Consider the following 18,607-nt stretch of genomic DNA (forward strand, 5'->3'; position numbering starts at 1 on the left):
GTGCCTAATACAATGGGGCCTCTGCACACGTCATTTCACCAGTCTAGTGTCAGCTCTATCAGCTTGGCATTCAAAGGAATGTAAAAGATGACTTGTTATGCACAGCATAAGAGAAGGTAAGAGATCCATGACAGATGTTCCAATAAGCTTCTACGGCAAGAATTAGATTTACTGACAGAAGTGGCAGGCTCACACTTTTTAGAGTTTTGTTACATTAGAGAATATCGTCTTTCAGGAAACCTCTAAAATTCTCCACGACTTGTCTGTTTTGATATATTCCATTAGACAGCTTAAATTACTACAGGACAGCTAAACTTGGAACAGTCTGATTTGTGTAACTGATGTGCTCTGTCTAGCTAGCCAAGTTTTATTTAGTGAAATGTTTAGTTTAATCTCCATGACTTCAGTGATAGGAGCAGGGAGAGGTTTCCTCTCTTCCTTTCCTCCACATTTCCCTCCAGGGAAGAAGTCCTAATTCCCAGCCCCACATGCTCCATTCCCCATATACATCAGGAAGCAATGAATCAGATATGCATTTAAGACATCATCAGTTGTTAGAGCTAAAGCAATGGAGCTGGTTAAATGTTTTGGGAAGACAAAGTTCTAACAGTGTATATTTAGGTTTTATTCCCAACCAAGAAGGCTAGAAACTTTCATTTATGAGTTTAGATTCTGTAACTCTGAACATAACAGATGGGGCACAGAGCTACAGCAAGTGAGCTGGGCGTTTAACACCACCCTTAGGAATGCAGGGTGCTTTTTTTTTTTTTTAAATGCTTTGCCCAAGCCATAATATTGTATTTCCCTCCACCTGCTTTCACAGGCAGCAGTTTTTAAATCTCAGACTTGTCCATCCTACCGTCACAGTGATCCTATATACTGAGCTGCTACACGCCTTTCAAATGGCAACTTGCAATATTGGAGGCTTGCGAGCACAGGAATGGGATTTGGAACAGCCATTCTACGGTGAGTTAGAGTGTGCACTCTTTGAGCAACAAGAGGTGGCAAGCAGAGATCTTAGACAAACTAGTACCGCTACATATAAACAGGTTCAAAGGTTCATCCAGAGTAGAGCCCTGCATGGGACTATTTTTTAATCCTGCTCTCACCCACTCCTGTTATGACAAAAGCAGGTCCTGCAAGATCCCAGTTCCACAGCAGGGCTCTAGTCTACAGCTTGCTTGCTTTCCTGTCCGAGATTGCTAACTCATCAGTACTTGAAGAAGAATGGCAGGAAGACATGCACCAGTTCAGGCCCTTTAATCTGTCTGAGACAGGGTGCCGAAGCACAAAAAATGATAAAACGGTCTGCATTTTTACAGCAAAAAACCTACGGAAATTTATAGGGAAAAAAATATTTTTGTACATGGGGTAAAACGTTATAAATTCAAGACAACTCACAGACAGGGGGAAACTCCCACATCTAGCACTCATTTCTTTAAAAAGTTCACTTGAATAGCCGGGCAGTCAAGCTGCCACTCTTTGAAATGATAGTTACTTTTCCCAAGTGGCTCACAGTACTGCTTTGCATCTTGGAATGTCCTCAGAAGGCTCCGTGTCAAAACAAGGTGACAGAATAAAAACCCCAGAGTCCTTTCAGATAGCAGGAGAAGGAAGGAAAAGGGAACGCTTAGTCATCAAATTTTATCTTCTTCCCTTGTGGCTTGTGTTCTCCTCCTCTGCCTCCCCGGAAGCCACCTCCTCTACCTGGAAGAAATTGGAGAGATTAGGAACCAAGCTGCATTTAGCCTGACTCAGAAGTTAGTATTCCCCCTCAGTATGTGCTTGGAAGATGACAGTACATGGAAGGGAATGCACATGTTAGTATTCCAATGTGCCACCTCAGAGAATCTGAAAGCATGCGCCTAGCCTGGGATTAGTCAGTCTTCGATTTATCTAAAATGTTGCCTGAAGTCAATAACATGCTAAGTTTTGGTTATATTTTCTTCGTACCTCCAAATCCTCTGCCGCCACCCCGTCCACCGAATCCACCTCTGCCACCCCGTCCTCCTCTTCCTCCGCGTCCGCCAAATCCACCGCCAAATCCACTGCCAAATCCACCGCCACGCTGACCATCACCCTTGGGCTTGGCATAGTCAAGGGTCACTTTGTTTCCATCAATCTCTCCATCCTCCATAGCTTCTTTAGCTGCTTTGGCATCTTCTGGGCAGCTGAAGTCCACAAACCCAAATCTATGCAAGGTAGTGAAGAGACAAGAGTTCACCTTCCACTGAAGTGAGCCACGCAACACAGCTCCACCCTTCACTAGAATACCATGCATACTGAAGAGCTACACTAATGTATGCATTTAAAAAAAACCACGCAGGTTTGTCTGTGCGCAGTTCCACTGTATTTGGCTTCCCACCATCCTATATTTAGTCTTTGCATTATCCGTGTAACCTGCTCCTTGCAGCAAGAATGCTCAGTTAAAGGAGGCAAGTTCCATACTGAACCCTAGACTATGCTGCTTCTTCACAACGCTTTCAGTCCAAATTAGTGGGCGTCTGATGTTGGACCAGCGATCAAAGCTGTGACCTTTAAATATCCCAAAGGAGGCTCGATTTAATAAACTGGTATGAGCTACTGGGCGGGGAGGGAGCACCTTATCATGAAGGATCTGTTTGCACTATTAATATTGGCCCACTGGTAGTCAGAGCAGAAGATCTACACCACCATTTTTCCATGACCATCCTGTCAGGAGTGCTACAGGACTATGCACAGCTTGTAACACAAGCACACACATTCACAGTGTCCCACAGCCTTGACTAATCACCCATCTAAAGCCAGAAGGTGAATATGCCAGCACTGAGCACTTAATTTTCTTCTCGTGCGAATCCATAGGCTGCCACTGATTTTACGGCAGGAAGGAGCTCATTGAGAAGGGAGGATGTTACACCTTTACTGTTCACAGGATATTCAAGATTGCAAGCCTGTTTCCTCTTAGCAACTAGTTGACAACGTTATTAATACCAATCCAAGGTCAGTTAGGATTTCAATCGATTAATCTAGACCTCTTCCAATAGGAAGTGAATTATACCATCTCCAGATTAGAATTTAACATACCCTTTGGATGAGCCAGTATCTCGGTCCATGACTATTCTGGCATTGACAGAGCCCTCAAACGAATCCCTCAATGTCTCCTCTGTGGTGTCCTCAGAAAGGCCTTTGACAAACAGCGTTTTGGTTTGTTCTAAACAAAGAGAATCCATTTTCAGATCAACCACTTTTGTAAAGTTTCTGCCTTAAGATAGATATGTGAGCCAGGTTCCCAGCCACCATACATCAAGCCCTTTTACATTAGAAAAAAGAGAAGTTAGCCAATTGAACACTGTTGACTAACTGAGATGTCAGATAAAAGCCATTATCTACATCAACATAAGGTTGCTTTTCTGGGCCACAACTGCAAAAATAGAAAGGCCAAAAACATTTAAGTGACTGACACAGAAACAGCTAAAGTGTTTTTCTTTTGAGATTTTAAAAGAGGGGAAAAAAAATTAGCAACTTATGCCAAGAAATTCCCCCACCCTCGTTTCTGACCTGGGGGAAAAACAAAAACTGTCCTGTTAGACTTGAAGCATTTACAACAGAAATGCTCACAAAAAACAAGTTTAGTCATGAAGGTATAATCATAACTAAAATTAACACAGCTTGATCAGTACCAGACTATCCAGAGGAATTTTCAGATTATTTCATCAGTATCTCAGTCATCATATCCACCTCTTAAACTTAACTCTTGCTGTTGTTCCTAGCATCTGAGAAGCAGGTCTTTTTATATCATTTATCCACATCAAATGATTTTTGGGGAACAGAATTAAGTGTGCATGAATTATAGCTGCATCAAAGTCTCAAAACCACTGTAGGTCAGGATAAAGCACAGGTCACTTACGACTAAATCCTCCTCTGGAGTTACCACCACCTTTCTGTCCAGCTGGTGTGCTGAATTCCAGTCTGATTGTTCTGCCTTCAATTTCTGTGTTGTTACAGGAATTCAAAGCTTCCTTAGCATCTTCAAATGTGGAAAATTCGATGAACGCATATCTAGGTGGAGAAAAATTCTGATCAGACTGGAGACTTGTTCCCATATGGATCCTAGATAGCATGGAACCAGTCATGCTGCCAATATTCAAATCTTTACTACGGGGCTGGATCACTTAGGTTTTGTTAGTTTTTTTTTTTTGGGGGGTGGGGGTGGGGGGAGAGGAGTCCACTCTTACACACCCTTTAGGCTTGCCCTGGTTATTTTGTGGCATCCTGATAGCAGAGGCTTTTTCAAACAATTCTTGAAGAGATTCTTCTGTTGCATTGTATGAGAGGTTGTTCACAATTAGGGTCTTTGACTCTCCACCTATCAGGAAAAGAGAAAGACAACTTAGAACTGCACACTTACAGGCAGACTTTTCCAAACTAAACCAAGTGCTTTTAGGAGCAAGAGGGAATGGGGTATTCTTTGCTCCACTACGGTATCTGCCTCAGGGACCATGCACAAGGACGACTCCCAAGCACAAGCTAATAACCTTCATACACTTAATTGGCATCTAGTGTATTGTATGTCAGGGTAATTGGTATCTGGACTACCTAGATTGTTCAGAACTGGAGAATCTCTGTACAACTTAAATCCTTCTAGAGTTTAAGAATGGTTTAAGTGTCCTTTGTGCAAGGTGCTGGATTGACGGCCTTCAAAACAAATCCCCAAATCCAAGAATTTCACCAATGTACAACACTCTCTCTCTAGGTCAAGGTCTAGAGAATGAAGGTACTTGTTTCACAAGGTCAAGCCTGACGGGGCAGGCTGACTCAAGTCTGAGACATCTTACCCACTAATATGCAAATTAGAACTATATAAAATGGCACGAAGTGCATGGGATTGAAAGTAGAAAGAAAAGAGGGAGAAGAAATACACAAGATTCCCTCCGTGTTACCCAAAGGATTCCTGTGAACTGCTATAATTTGCTTGTGATAGCAGCACAGCCTATCATGTACCTTTAGCACATAATAGTGCTGCATAAATACCTTTCTGTGTCTCTACATGGCTCTTCTCTCCTGTGTAGTCTAAGATGATGGAACGACCCTCGATTTCAGTGCCCTGCTTCTCCTCTAGTGCCTTGTCTGCCTCAGCTTCTGTTTTAAACTCTACATAGGCAATCCTAGAATGGTGAAGACAGCAGATGAACAAGCTGTTTCTTTGGGGAGTGTTGAACATGCACAAAAAGCTAAAACCCAAATAATGCTTTTAGGACAAGTACTTAATTTCAATATTCTAAATAGCCATTGAAGACAGCAAAAAGACATCAGTCTATGTTAAACAGGCAACGCATGCCTGGGAAAAATTAAACTATCACAAGTACATACCCTTTACTGCTCCCATCCTTGCCAGTCACTAGCCTGATTTCTAGCGCATCTTCAAATACTTCTCTCAATTCATCCTGAGTTATACGGTAAGGCAGATTCTTAACAAAAAGTGTTCTGGCATCTCTTTCTACAAAAAGACAAAAATAAAAATAAAAAATTAAGGTTCTCTGGTACACTGTACCACAGTGAACAAAATGCCAGCACCAGGAAAGCCAAAAGTAATTCAATTATGTCACCAAAATACAAGTAAAGTTGATTATTTTGTATTTGTGCCAGGAACAATTGTAATCTTACACATTAAGGGCTCTACATCCAAAAGCAGAAATATCTTTACCACATACTGGTTTGCTGGTAATATGAACATTCCCCAAAACACAATCCAGATCATCTTGAATTCCGTCTCCATATCCGAGACGGACTTCTTTGAAAATCTCAACCCATATAACAAGGCTTTGATAAGGAAGTGGTAAACTAATACAACCAAAACTTTTAATGTTAGGTAAGTTTAATGATTTCTGATTAACTACTAAGTGCTTATATCAGAGGTGCAATTTCTTTCTTGAACAGTATGAAGATACAACAAAATTATGGTTTTAAAACCATTAACCATTTCTGCAGGTATTACCCACAATCACCAAACTGAACAGGCCAGTAGAAGACACTTAGTCACTGGCTTACTCAACATGACAAGATGTGTTACCCAGAAAACTAGCAGATAAAGAACGAAGATAGTTTTCATACCTTTCTTTGTTTCTTTAATGATTTCTTTACTCCTTGCTTTCTCCAGTTTGATTTCCAAACCCATGAATTTCTTCCCATTAAATTCAAGGGATTTATCCAGATCCTCAGCTGATGAGAAATCTACATATCCAAACCGCCTGAAAGGAGAAAGACTTTAATACACAGAACTTTGGAGTTAGTGTCAGAACACATTGTGGAAGTATAGTCAATAAGGCTATGTCTACACTGCATTGTAAACCATAGTCTGTGCAACCCAGGCTTATGGACTTGGTGTTTCCAAACCCACGCTTGAACATCCACACTGCACTGTAACCCTGAGCTCACAATTGCTGGACTCAGGTGTCACAGCCATGCTAATGCACCCACCCTGCACTGCACAGACCTCCTGACTTGGGCCTGCGGCTTGAGCTGCATCCACATTGTAAAATGACAAGGGCTTGGACCAGAATCACAGTGGCGGCCCACCCTAGGATCGAAGTCCTGCTTGCTTGCTGATACAAGTCAGACCGATGTGTGTGTGGATGGAAAGGGGACTTGTGCTCAAAGCTGAATCAGGACCGGACTTAGGTTATGCCTACGCCACGCACCTTTTAGTGACACAGCTGTGCCGCTAAAAGGCACGCAAGGTGGCCGCTTTTTGTCGGCAGGAGAGAGCTCTCCCGATGCCAAAAAAACCCTCCTCTCACCTCCAACGAGCGGCGGTAGCTGTTCGCACCAGTACTTTTGGTTGGCAAAACTTTTGTCATGGGGGGTGGGGGTGTTTCCACACCACTGAATGACAAAAAAGTGTTGCCAATGAAAGTCCAGTGTAGACAAAGCCTTAGAGTGCAGTGTACACCTACCCTAAGAGCTGCCTTCAAAAAGAGTTAAATGATTGAAGCAGCTTTACAGTGGAAGCCATCAAAACAAACATTACACAACTAACATAGTCAGAAGAGCTGTGACCCTCGACAAGGAACCTATCATGTTGATTGCTTTACTAAGACAACAAGTTTTCAGATTGGAACTCAAATTTAGAGATCCAAATGCATCAAGACCATTTACATCTCAGTTACAAGATGGGCTGGTGTAGTTCTTTAAAACAGTCCTGATTCAAATCAGGACAGATTTCCTGTGCCTCCCCAGAAAAGTCACCTAACCTCTTTGAACATCTGCCAAATGGACACACTTACCCAAGTCACAGAACTAGTAAGAATTAGTTGTTCAGTACTAAATATTTTCAGAAAAATGAAACCAAACTGCCAAGACACTCAAAAAATAGCTCTTTAGAAAAGTATAATAGCGTAGACTCAGCTACCCAAACAAGGGCTATACATAAATTGCATAAAATGAAGACTGCAGCCTTCCTCTTTAGTATGGGCATGCTGCTTGAAGCATCTACCGGTCCTGAGAGGAAATGCTCCACCTTGTTCATAATAGCATACGGCTGAACTTGGTTTAACAGTTCCACATACTATTCAATGATCACTTAAACATTTTGTTTGTCCCAGTTATGCCTCCTAACTGTGCCAGTAGTTTACAGCTTGGTATAAAGAGAGTGGCAGCAGAATTATAGTGAAGAGCTTACTTGGAACCACCAATTCTGACTTCCAGAACTGGAAGGTCTTTTTTGCCAAAGAACTCCTTGATGGCAGTCTTCAGTTCCTCATAGTCCTTGCTGGCGTTCAAGTTTCCCATAAACAGGGAGAAAGCTGAAGCAGTTTCTTTAAGAATAAGTGAAGTTCAATTAGGCAAATTAAAGGATGATCAAATTGGAGGCATCTTACTCTAAAGGACTACGGCACATCAGTTTATATCAAAGTCACATCAGACTTCAGTATTAAGTCCCTAGTATTCATCATTTGTGCTGGCAGCACCATATAAAAGCCAAAGATTCAAACCCCTTAGTACAAGTTCCCCAGCTAGTACCTTCCCACATTAAATGAAAAAATTTTGAACATTTTCTCTGGAGCACTGCAGTAAGGGGAGCCTTGACTTTAGCTGCACTTAGAACACATTAAAGGATGCATCACACTAACATACCTTCAGTTTTCTTTTTCTTGGCTTCTGGGACACTTTTTTGCTTGGGCATTTCCTTCTTTCGTTTTCCGGGAATTTCCTTCACAGACTCTGTGGTATGGGAAGATACATTAGAAGGATCTTAGAATAATAAGTAAGGCATCCAGTGACACCCCCACCCTCCGTCACACTGGATCAGTACTTGACTATCTTGAGAAACTTTCATTGTGATTTTCATCACATCATTTCAGAGTTTGTTCATCAGTTCCAGCTTTGGAAGACAGGGTTGGACATACTTCTTGCCTACTGCTGCTGAAGATGAGTTCTGTGTATTACTACGCAGCAGGGATTTACACAAACATAGAACAGTCAGCTCACCTTCCTCATCGTCGTCGTCCTCATCCTCGTCGTCGTCCTCATCCTCATCTTCGTCATCATCCTCATCCTCATCTTCGTCATCATCCTCAGAGTCTGCCTTTGCTTTCATTGGAACAGCTTTCACTGGAGCAGCTTTCTTTCCTTTTGCTGGGGTTATGTCCATTGCCTCAACTTCAGAGTCTGAAACATCAAAGCAAACTATCTTTCATGGGTTCAATTCAATTTCAATTGTTCAATTCCTGTGGAACTGAGGAAGGAATCTCCACCCTCATTTCCCCTCTGGTAAAACGGGCCATGCGTCTCACTCTTTCGTCTTGTCCATTTCAGTTTGCAAACTCTTTGGGGCAGGGACTCATTTGTTTTACAGTGCTTAACACAATTTGATCCTGGACCTGACTGAGGTCTCTTAGCCTATGTCTACACTGCAATGAAACACCTGTGGCTGGCCTGAGTCAGCTGACACAAGCCAGCTGCGGACGTTTTATTGGCATGTAGACATATCCTAAAGTGCTACCCATATCCTAAAGTGCTACCCATTAGTAGCATCCAGTAGGTAGTAACATGCGCCACAGAAAGCGGCAATAGGAAAAACTTGTTAAACTCAAATACACTCCTTAGTTTTATTTGTAGGCGTCAGTGGCCTTATAAAATCAGGTCTGCCATATGTGAAATAGGCTAGCAAACCAGTTTCAATAATACAAAGAGCTAAGTACATTATTAGTGCCATGTCAGCCTCTGTGGGTTCAAGCCAACTAAAAATGATCAAAACTATATAACCTAAGCCTTCCCATAACCAGCGTAGCCTACACACCATCATCTTCCTCGTCGTCGTCATCCTCATCGTCGTCATCATTGTCAGATTCTTGTTTTGCAGGTACTGCCACAGGTTTTGCCAGTACGGGCTTTTTGACTGCAGGTGTTACAGGCATTGCTACTTCCTCCTCAGATTCATCTGTAACAAGAGTTTATCACTCACTAGTATGCATGCTATAAACAGCATTTATACCAGGGGAGGACAAACTACGGCCTGAGGGCCAGATTCGGGCCGTCAGGCCGTACTTTCAATCCAGCCCACAAGATTCAATCCCAGAAGCTGGGGTGGGGTGGTGTGTGTGTGTGTTCCGTGCACTGCCCTTGCCTGAAGGCACCACTCCATGCAGTTCTCATTGGCTGGGAATGGGAAACTGCAGCCAACGGGAGCTTTGGGGGTGGTACCAGCCCACAAACTATTGCTGGCCACTTCGGGGAGTGGCACGGGGCCAGGGCAGGCAGGGAGCCTGCCTTAGCCCCACCGCCACTCGAGATAAGTGGTGCCAGGCCCCGCACCCCAACCCCCATGCCCTGGGCCCCCTTCTACACACTGCACCCCCCCACACACTCCAACCCCCTTCCCCCGCCCTACATTCATGGCCCTGCTTACAATTTCCCCACCCAGATGTGGCCCTTGGGCCAAAAAGTTTGCCCATCTCTGATTTATACTGTTAATTCAGGTTTGCTCAAGAAATGTACTCTCTGAAATGCTGGTAAAGAAAGCTGTGATAAACAATTAATCATTGGCTTGAACCATGCACGAGAGGGAGCCCATACAAACTTCCTCCAAACAGCTCTGCTACTTTAACTTAGTACGGTCCTCTCTACCCCCCACCTTTGCTACACAAACCCTGTGTCTCATTTGACTAAGAGCCGCCAGTTGTGCTGAACTGCACACTGGTTTGTGATATGGACAAATAGGAGCTATTTAGGTTGAGGTAATTTTGTTCAACGATGGCAAAGCATTTAACAGAAAAGTGAATTTTGACTTGCCAGAGTCATCTTCATCCTCCTCGCTGTTGTCGTCGTCCTCCTCCTCCTCCTCCATGTCTTTTTTCTTCGCATTTTTTCCATTTTTAGCTCCTTTGGCTGGAGTGGCAACTACCTTCTTGGCTGGAGTGGCAACTACCTTCTTGGCTGGAGTGGCAACTACCTTCTTGGCTGGAGTGGCAGCCTTTTTGCCAGGTGTAACTGCTGCTTTTGGTGTTACCACTTTCTTCTGAGGAACAACCTTAGAGAAACAGACAAGTCAAACGAGTGTACACAACTCCAAAATTAGATTAAATTAAACCCACCACAACCATTCATCCAACTAGCCCCTCTGCTGGAGTGCCTAGAAAGACTGCAGGACCAGACTGTAAAGCCACGTTGGCAGCTCACGGGGAACCAAAGGACTGTCCCTCATTTACATATACAATATAAGCCTCCCTGCTACATAACTTATGTTACCTCTACGCTTGTTTTTTGCCCCTCTCTGCCTCCACAACTAGAACATCTGGAGGTGGTGGGGTTACCAAGTATAAAAAGAAACCAACATTAAGAACCCTTGGTAAGAGCAGAGTACGAATAGACAGAACTTTTTGACAGAACTATGGCAGTATTCTCCACTATCTTTATGGGGGAGAAATAGAAAAGAGAATACAATTAGTATAGTATTCAAGAAGCCAGCCTTTCCCCACCAGGCTCAAAATTTTACAAAGCCAAATTTGAAAGCTTTAAGTTATTTAGCTACACTCAAAATATCCACTTGCTAATGCTAATTCATTGTCTCATCACTTATGGTATTTTCTCATCACTTATTGTATTTATTTCCCTATTTCATTCACTGAAGGCTTTTGGGTTGGGTTTTCCCAACGAATAATTTATTCCCAAAGTAACATGGAGCACAATAGAATCCAGATGTAAAATGATCACCTCTTCCTCACTGCTGTCCTCTTCCTCCGAGGAGTCCTCCTCCTCACTATCTTCTACCTCCTTTGGGGGAGGAGGAGCCACTTTTTTCTGTTTGGCTTGATTCTTCGGATTCTGAAAGAAGAAACGTGAAACAGGAGCACACGTTAAAGTTCACCCATTCCATCTTCCAATTTACAAACCTATCGACAAAAGATTATAAAATACACCAAAGCCATAAAACATTTAAGCCGAGTGCCATTTTAGCAAAATTGTTTCCATATTGTGCGTGCTCGCAGAAGTATCACTACGGCAGGCCGCCACTACTTCCTATCAAATTTAGAAATCCGCAGCGACCAACACGTTTTTCAGATCCGCTAAAATGCCTGCTCGTGAACCCGAAACACAAGGGGAGCGAGGCGGGATCTTTTATGGGACCAACTTCCGTCGACAGGAGAAAAAAACTTTCCGCTTCCCGAACCGTTTGTAACGTTAATTCACCTGCAGACCTTTCCTAAAGCAGAGCGATGGGACGCTGGGGGGCCCCCAGCCCGCCCGCCCCCAGCCACGCTGCTCGACAAGCCCGCACGTGCCCTGGAGGAGCCGGCAGCGCCGCGGCCAGGCCGAGCCCCCTCCCTACCCGCCCGCCCGAGCCGCGGGCGGGACCGACAAAGGGCCCTGAACCATGTGGGACCCAGGCAGGGCCGCGCCGCGCGCTTGCGGCTCCGCAGAGACCACGTGGCCGCCGCCCCCACGCGGCGCACGCAGCCTGAGGCCTTCCCATCCGGCAGCGCGCGCCTCCGGCCCCGCCCCCCCCTTCCTCGCGCGCGCGCGCGCTCGCGCCCCGACCCTCTAGCTTCCGTCGCGAGCCCCGAGGGGGGGAGCCTAGAACCCCCCCCCCCCCGCGCGCGCACACAGAACGGCCGGAAAGAGGCCTAGAAACCGCCCCGAGTCCTGCGGCCCGTGGCGGAGCCGGCCACCGGCCTCGGGGGCTGGGAGAGGCCGCGCGAAACCGGCTGGCTTCGGGGTCGGGATTAGAAACCCGCTCCCCTCCGGGAGCCCGGGGTGGGGGTGGGGGTGGGGGGGACGAGAAACCGACCCCCGGCACCGCCACCCGACGGGGGCCTGGCCGCCGCCGCTCGCCCCTCTCACGGATGGGGCCTGGAAGGCTCCGCCTCGGGCCCGCCGCTCCCCGGGCTGGGCGGCCCCCCTCCGCGGGCCTCACCTTGGCGATCTTCACCATGATGGCGGCGCGGGGCGCGGTGCGGGGCGGCTGGGTCCGTGTGCGACAGGCAGCGCCGCGAGCAGCGACTCGACTCGACTGCGCCCGGGACTGAAGCGAGAGAGTGAGAGCGCCGCCCCTCCCCCCCCCAACCTCCAGCTTATGCTTTGTCCCGCCCCCCTTCGCCCCGCCGGACCAACCCCTGCGGGCGGCGCGGCTAGCTCCGCCCGCCCGCCCGAATGCCGCCCAATCGCCGGGCTGCGGGCGCGGAAGGCCCACCAACCCGCGCGGGGCTGCCGCTGACCAATCGGAGCGCGCGTTACAGCGAGAGGTCGTGCCCGCTGGGGAGAAGGGGCAATGTAACCAATAGGCGGCTGCGCTCCGGTGGGGTTCGGGGGGGGGGGGCGCTGGTGAAGGAGCAGCGCAGCGCAGCACGTGGCTCCGGGAAAACCACGTGCGCCTGGGACCTCAGGGGGAGCGGGGATCAGCGGGGTCGTTACCTTCCCCCGCGGCTTGGGTGGGGGTCGGGAGCCGGGGCCAGCCTGGGGCCGGTGATCAGCCTAGCCCTGGGGGTCTGGCAATGGGACCACCCAGCCCTGGGGGTAGTCGTGGGATAGATGGAATTATGCCAGGGGGACTTGGGCTGGTGATGGGTTGGAGAGGGTGGTTTCTTCCCTGATCTACGATCTCTTTTATCCTGCTGCCCGTCACCATGGCGTCTGAGTTCCTTACACGTAAAGTCAATAGCAAGGACCCTCGCAGACGTCCTAGCGCCTCAGGCGTGGATCCCTTTTCAGGGTCAAGTCTTTACTTTGGATAAGGTTTTTTTCCCTTTCTTTTGGTTTGTGAGGGTTTAAGAATACCCTCTTTTCACTTCTCTTTTCTGGTCTCTCATCATCGTTCTCTCTTTTCCTTCCATCTCTACCCATCTTGTGCCTCTGTACTCTGTTTCTGCCTCATTCCACTTGCTCTTCTGTGGGGTGGGTCAGCAGTGCTAGTGAAGGTGTGGTTGTGGCACAGATAGGCCTACCTGTGCTAGTTTTAATCTAGCTCGGGGGTAACAATAGAGTTGCTGGAGTGGCAGGGGTTAGCAACCAGAATGCATACCCCGGCACCTTCGTTAGGGGAGCCCGTGGTGAAGCCTGCCTGTTCCACCATGTCTGCATTACAATCTGCGTCTACTCTTACTACAATCACACCTTCACTTGCAATGTAGACATACCTGTGAAGCACAGGCCAGAGTGTGGGTTCTGCTCACTTCCAATGGCAAGTGAGAGCCCTGAGTTTAGACGGCACAAAATGTAAGAGCCATGGAAATATCATGCAGATGACAGATTCCATTAGATACAGTAAATGATCTTTGCTGTTGTTGGACCCTGTTTTGTACAAACCATCCAAAATGTCACATCCCGACTTGTACGAATCCAGCACATTTTAGCTGACAACTCTACCATTATCAATCATGTTTATTATAATAGTGTCTAGAGACCAATCAAGGTCCCAACCCCACTATATTAGGCACTGTTCAAACACAGTAGGAGGCAATCCCTGCCTCAAAGAGCTTACATTATAAAATGTCACACCCATCTCAAACTGTAGACACACTTAAAACTCCTGCTGTATCACTCACTAGCTCCTATAACTTCATTTTCTGTGAAAGAGTGACATCACAACCCCCTTGGACGTATTAGTCACTGACTGTAATCGGCGTCTGTGACATTATTCCCCTCCCACTCTGTACTGGAAGGCTGCAATGTAACAACTTTAAGCAAACCAACCTGTAAGTAGAGAGTGTGATAGAGAAGGGAAGGCTCTTTGCATCTACTTACCATGCTAGTCAGTTAAATCAGCAAGGGGCTGGAGTTTAAACCGCTCTCACTGGGGTTTATCCAGGATGGGGCATCAGAGCCTCTATTTTTAATTTAAAAATCATGAAAACAGGTTTTTTGACCAAAAAAAAAATAAAGCATGAGTTGCTCTTCATGAACCATGAGTCGCATGAGCTGACAAACGCAGAAAAGTTTTGCAGATCAAGTTAATGTCATCATAGTTAACACTCGCTTAAGATGAATGGGTTGCCACTATTATTTTATTCTTTCTGGGGACTTACAGGCTGGGGGAAAAGGGCAAAACTGTAATTCAACGTAGGTTTGTCTTTACTAGGAAACTAGATTGTATTTAACCACGTTTTTTAACTATTATGTTAAGGGGCATGATGCTGGCGGGGTCTGACTCATCAGTGCAGACAAGAACAGGCCTTGGTCAGCATCATGTTAGCAAGTAGAGGGTAAACTCAGATGCCAGTAGACTTTACCCACAACCAGTGGTGGCAGGTTTGTGTAATTTTTGGTGGCGCCCAGAATGGGTCCAAGTCCTCCCCCACCCCCACACCTGTCTTATAAGCTGATATATATATATTTTAAAATAATGTAAAAATTGACTGGAAACAGTAAGCGTTAACAGTTTCCCTATATTTCCCAATATCACTATCCTAAGAAAAACTTATTTAACTAAGAATATCAACTTTATTAATACTCTTTCGAATACGGAAACAACCCAGCACTCTTGGATCAATAACCCACAAAAGCAAAAAGCTCTGTCTAATGTGCTATTGGACTCCAACCACTTTAATCTTGATAGCCAAGATTGATGATTTTTTAGATTTGCCGCATCTTTCTTTTGTATAACTTCAGGCCGTCACTTGATGAATTATCCTTTTGTTCTTTTTCTCTGGGTAACTTTATTAAAAATGTATCCATTGTTGATTATTATTACACAAAATTAATGGGGTGGGGCCGAGGGGTTTGGAGTGTGGGAGGAGGCTCAGGGTATGGCAGAGGGTTGGGGTGTGGGGTAGCACCGGGGATGAGGGGTTCACGGTGCAGGAGGAGGCTCAGGGTTGGGGTCTGGGGGGTGAGGGCTGTGGCTGGGGGTGCGGGCTCTGGGGTGGGGTTGGCCCAGGGATGAGGAGTTCAAACTTTGGGGTGCAGCAGGCAGGCTGCCCTGGGGCTGGGGCCAGAAAGAAAGACTCCCCCCAGCCCTCTCCGCACCAACAGCAGCGAGCTCCAGGGGAGGGGCCTCCCTCTCCCCCTGGCACAACACTCACCCAAGCCCCAGGCTGCTGCTCTGGAGGTCCAGACAGGATAAGCCCCCTCAGAGTTGCCTGCCAGAGGGCGGGGGGGGGGTGGAGGGTGCCATGCCGCTGGGCCTCTTCCCCTCATCCCTCTGCAGGTGCAGCAGTCAGCCTGCCGCTGGCACCGTTCCCTTAGTTGGCAGCGGCCAGCCAGGGAGTGCAGCACGGAGCTGCAGGGGGCAGCCACCTGCTGCCCAGGGCACAGGTGAGGCAGGGACACTCGGGGGAGGCGTGCGGGGCCGGCATGCGGAGCCAGGGGAGAGACCCAGCCCAGAACATTGGTGGAGCCAGGCCCCTGGGGCCCTGAATTTGCTGGAGCCTGGGCACCATGGGCCCATACAACTTGCCGCCCCTGCCCACAGCTAACTAACTGACACAATGCTGAATATCATTTGCCCTTGTCTATACTGACTAATCACTATCAATCAACTAGATCAGTGATATTCACACTGAGGCTCGCAAACTACAAGTGGCTTTTTAATATGTCTGGTGCGGCTCTGTGTGATTTAATTATTAGCCAGTCTAAGTTATTACCAATTAGGATGCTTTTACTATGTTATTAACCAATTGTAGTTGATAATATAATAATATTTGGTCAGCCATTTTGCTATGAGAATAATATATAAATTATATACACATAAAATAGTAAATGAAAAAATTCACAGAACTGTGGCTCTTTTGGGTAATGTTGATTGCTCCTTTGGCTCCTGAACCCCTGAGGTCTGAGTATCGTTGAGCTAGATAGCTGCAGAAGTGGAGAAAGGCATACCAGGATTTGCATACGGCAGTTTCATGTGTCTGAATTAGCTCACTATCCGGTCCATACTCACTGATTTCACCCTATAACCTTGGGCAAACTGGGTTTCATATGGCAACACTACCAGGTGTTTGGCTCCATGGTACAGAGGGAATTCCTTTGGATAGCTTGTGCTTCTGCGCATAGGCCCATCTACACTACAAAAACACATTTTTGGAGCTGGTTGCAAAGTTGGAAATTTTAGCATCGTCTGTTAACACAGTTTGGTCCCATCTCACTGCAAGGCTGGACAGTGTTTTAACCGTATTGGCCACGACCAAGATGTAACCAGATCCTACAACACAGTAGATTTCCATGAGGAGTTTGGGCCTTTCTCTGTGTCTCTTATGGTTGCCAACCCTCCAGGATTGGCCTGGAGTTTCCTGGAATCAGCATCCATCTCCCGGTGACTATTGAAAACAATCCAGGAAATTTTAATTAATAGGATATTTTAAGAAAATGACATTATGACATGTTGGGGGGGGGGGGGGAAATATCTCCCGGAATAGCTTCAGTCAGAGTTGGCAACCCTAGTGTCTCTCTATCTTAAAACCTTCTATTGTTATTCCAAAAAGAAAAGGAGGACTTGTGGCACCTTAGAGACTAACCAATTTATTAGAGCATGAGCTTTCGTGAGCTACAGCTCACTTCATCGGATGCATACCGTGGAAACTGCAGCAGACTTTATATACACACAGAGAATATGAAACAATACCTCCTCCCAGCCCACTGTCCTGCTGGTAATAGCTTATCTAAAGTGATCATCAGGTTGGGCCATTTCCAGCACAAATCCAGGTTTTCTCACCCTCCACCCCCCCCCACAAATTCACTTGTCCTTACCCATAACTATTTCACATTTGGGGACAATGTATACCTTCAGATCAGCGGCACTGCTATGGGTACCCGCATGGCCCCACAGTTTGCCAACATTTTTATGGCTGATTTAGAACAACGCTTCCTCAGCTCTCGTCCCTAAAAGCCCCTACTCTACTTGCGCTATATTGATGACATCTTCATCATCTGGACCCATGGAAAAGAAGCCCTTGAGGAATTCCACCATGATTTCAACAATTTCCATCCCACCACCAACCTCAGCCTGGTCCAGTCCACACAAGAGATCCACTTCCTGGACACTACAGTGCTAATAAGCGGTGGTCACATAAACACCACCCTATACCGGAAACCTACTGACCGCTATTCCTACCTGCATGCCTCCAGCTTTCACCCTGACCACACCACACGATCCATCGTCTACAGCCAAGCTCTGCGATACAACCGCATTTGCTCCAACCCCTCAGACAGAGACAAACACCTACAAGATCTCTGTCAAGCGGAAGTAAAGAAACAGATTGATAGAGCCAGAAGAGTTCCCAGAAGTTACCTACTACAGGACAGGCCTAACAAAGAAAATAACAGAACGCCACTAGCCATCACCTTCAGCCCCCAACTAAAACCCCTCCAACGCATTATTAAGGATCTACAACCTATCCTAAAGGATGACCCATCACTCTCACAAATCTTGGGAGACAGGCCAGTCCTTGCCTACAGACAGCCCCGTAACCTGAAGCAAATACTCACCAACAACCACATACCACACAACAGAACCACTAACCCAGGAACTTATCCTTGCAACAAAGCCCGTTGCCAATTGTGCCCACATATCTATTCAGGGGACACCATCACAGGGCCTAATAACATCAGCCACACTATCAGAGGCTCGTTCACCTGCACATCTACCAATGTGATATATGCCATCATGTGCCAGCAATGCCCCTCTGCCATGTACATTGGTCAAACTGGACAGTCTCTACGTAAAAGAATAAATGGACACAAATCAGATGTCAAGAATTATAACATTCATAAACCAGTCGGAGAACACTTCAATCTCTCTGGTCACGCAATCACAGACATGAAGGTCGCTATCTTAAAACAAAAAAACTTCAAATCCAGACTCCAGCGAGAAACTGCTGAATTGGAATTCATTTGCAAATTGGATACTATTAATTTAGGCTTAAATAGAGACTGGGAGTGGCTAAGTCATTATGCAAGGTAGCCTATTTCCCCTTGTTTTTTCCTACCCCCCCCCCCAGATGTTCTGGTTTAACTTGGATTTAAACTTGGAGAGTGGTCAGTTTGGATGAGCTAGTACCAGCAGGAGAGTGAGTTTGTGTGTGTGGTTTTTGGGAGGGGGGTGAGGGGGTGAGAGAACCTGGATTTGTGCAGGAAATGGCCCAACTTGATTATCATGCACATTGTGTAAAGAGTTGTCACTTTGGATGGGCTATCACCA

At 46.4% G+C, this 18,607-nt stretch overlaps 1 protein-coding gene and 4 non-coding genes across 6 annotated transcripts; all 5 read right to left on the reverse strand.

Annotated features, from left to right (window-relative positions):
* Positions 1 to 1,244: 1,244 nt before the first annotated feature.
* On the reverse strand, positions 1,245 to 12,505 carry NCL (nucleolin). 2 transcript variants are annotated; one of them, XM_073359135.1, is made up of 15 exons: positions 12,392 to 12,505; positions 11,191 to 11,301; positions 10,270 to 10,507; positions 9,278 to 9,418; positions 8,467 to 8,646; positions 8,113 to 8,199; positions 7,658 to 7,793; positions 6,091 to 6,227; positions 5,350 to 5,476; positions 5,011 to 5,144; positions 4,219 to 4,345; positions 3,887 to 4,038; positions 3,064 to 3,190; positions 1,954 to 2,192; positions 1,245 to 1,707 (listed from the first exon to the last, which is right to left on the reverse strand). In XM_073359135.1, exons 1-15 carry the CDS (start codon positions 12,407 to 12,409, stop codon positions 1,631 to 1,633), a joined length of 2,031 nt encoding a protein of 676 aa, XP_073215236.1. In that variant the 5' UTR covers positions 12,410 to 12,505; the 3' UTR covers positions 1,245 to 1,630. The 2 variants fall into 2 exon arrangements, with proteins under 2 accessions (XP_073215236.1, XP_073215237.1); XM_073359136.1 differs by lacking the exon at positions 9,278 to 9,418.
* On the reverse strand, positions 2,747 to 2,884 carry LOC140917805 (small nucleolar RNA SNORA75). The gene has a single exon (XR_012160997.1). It is a non-coding gene; the product is annotated as a small nucleolar RNA SNORA75 (small nucleolar RNA).
* Positions 3,648 to 3,716, reverse strand: LOC140917812 (small nucleolar RNA SNORD20). Its single transcript, XR_012161003.1, has one exon. It is a non-coding gene; the product is annotated as a small nucleolar RNA SNORD20 (small nucleolar RNA).
* On the reverse strand, positions 7,871 to 7,938 carry LOC140917811 (small nucleolar RNA SNORD82). The gene has a single exon (XR_012161002.1). It is a non-coding gene; the product is annotated as a small nucleolar RNA SNORD82 (small nucleolar RNA).
* LOC140917813 (small nucleolar RNA SNORD20) lies at positions 8,279 to 8,358 on the reverse strand. The gene has a single exon (XR_012161004.1). It is a non-coding gene; the product is annotated as a small nucleolar RNA SNORD20 (small nucleolar RNA).
* Positions 12,506 to 18,607: the final 6,102 nt, after the last annotated feature.

The sequence above is a fragment of the Lepidochelys kempii genome, chromosome 9 (genome assembly GCF_965140265.1).
Source record: "Lepidochelys kempii isolate rLepKem1 chromosome 9, rLepKem1.hap2, whole genome shotgun sequence".
Lineage (NCBI taxonomy): Eukaryota > Metazoa > Chordata > Testudines > Cheloniidae > Lepidochelys > Lepidochelys kempii.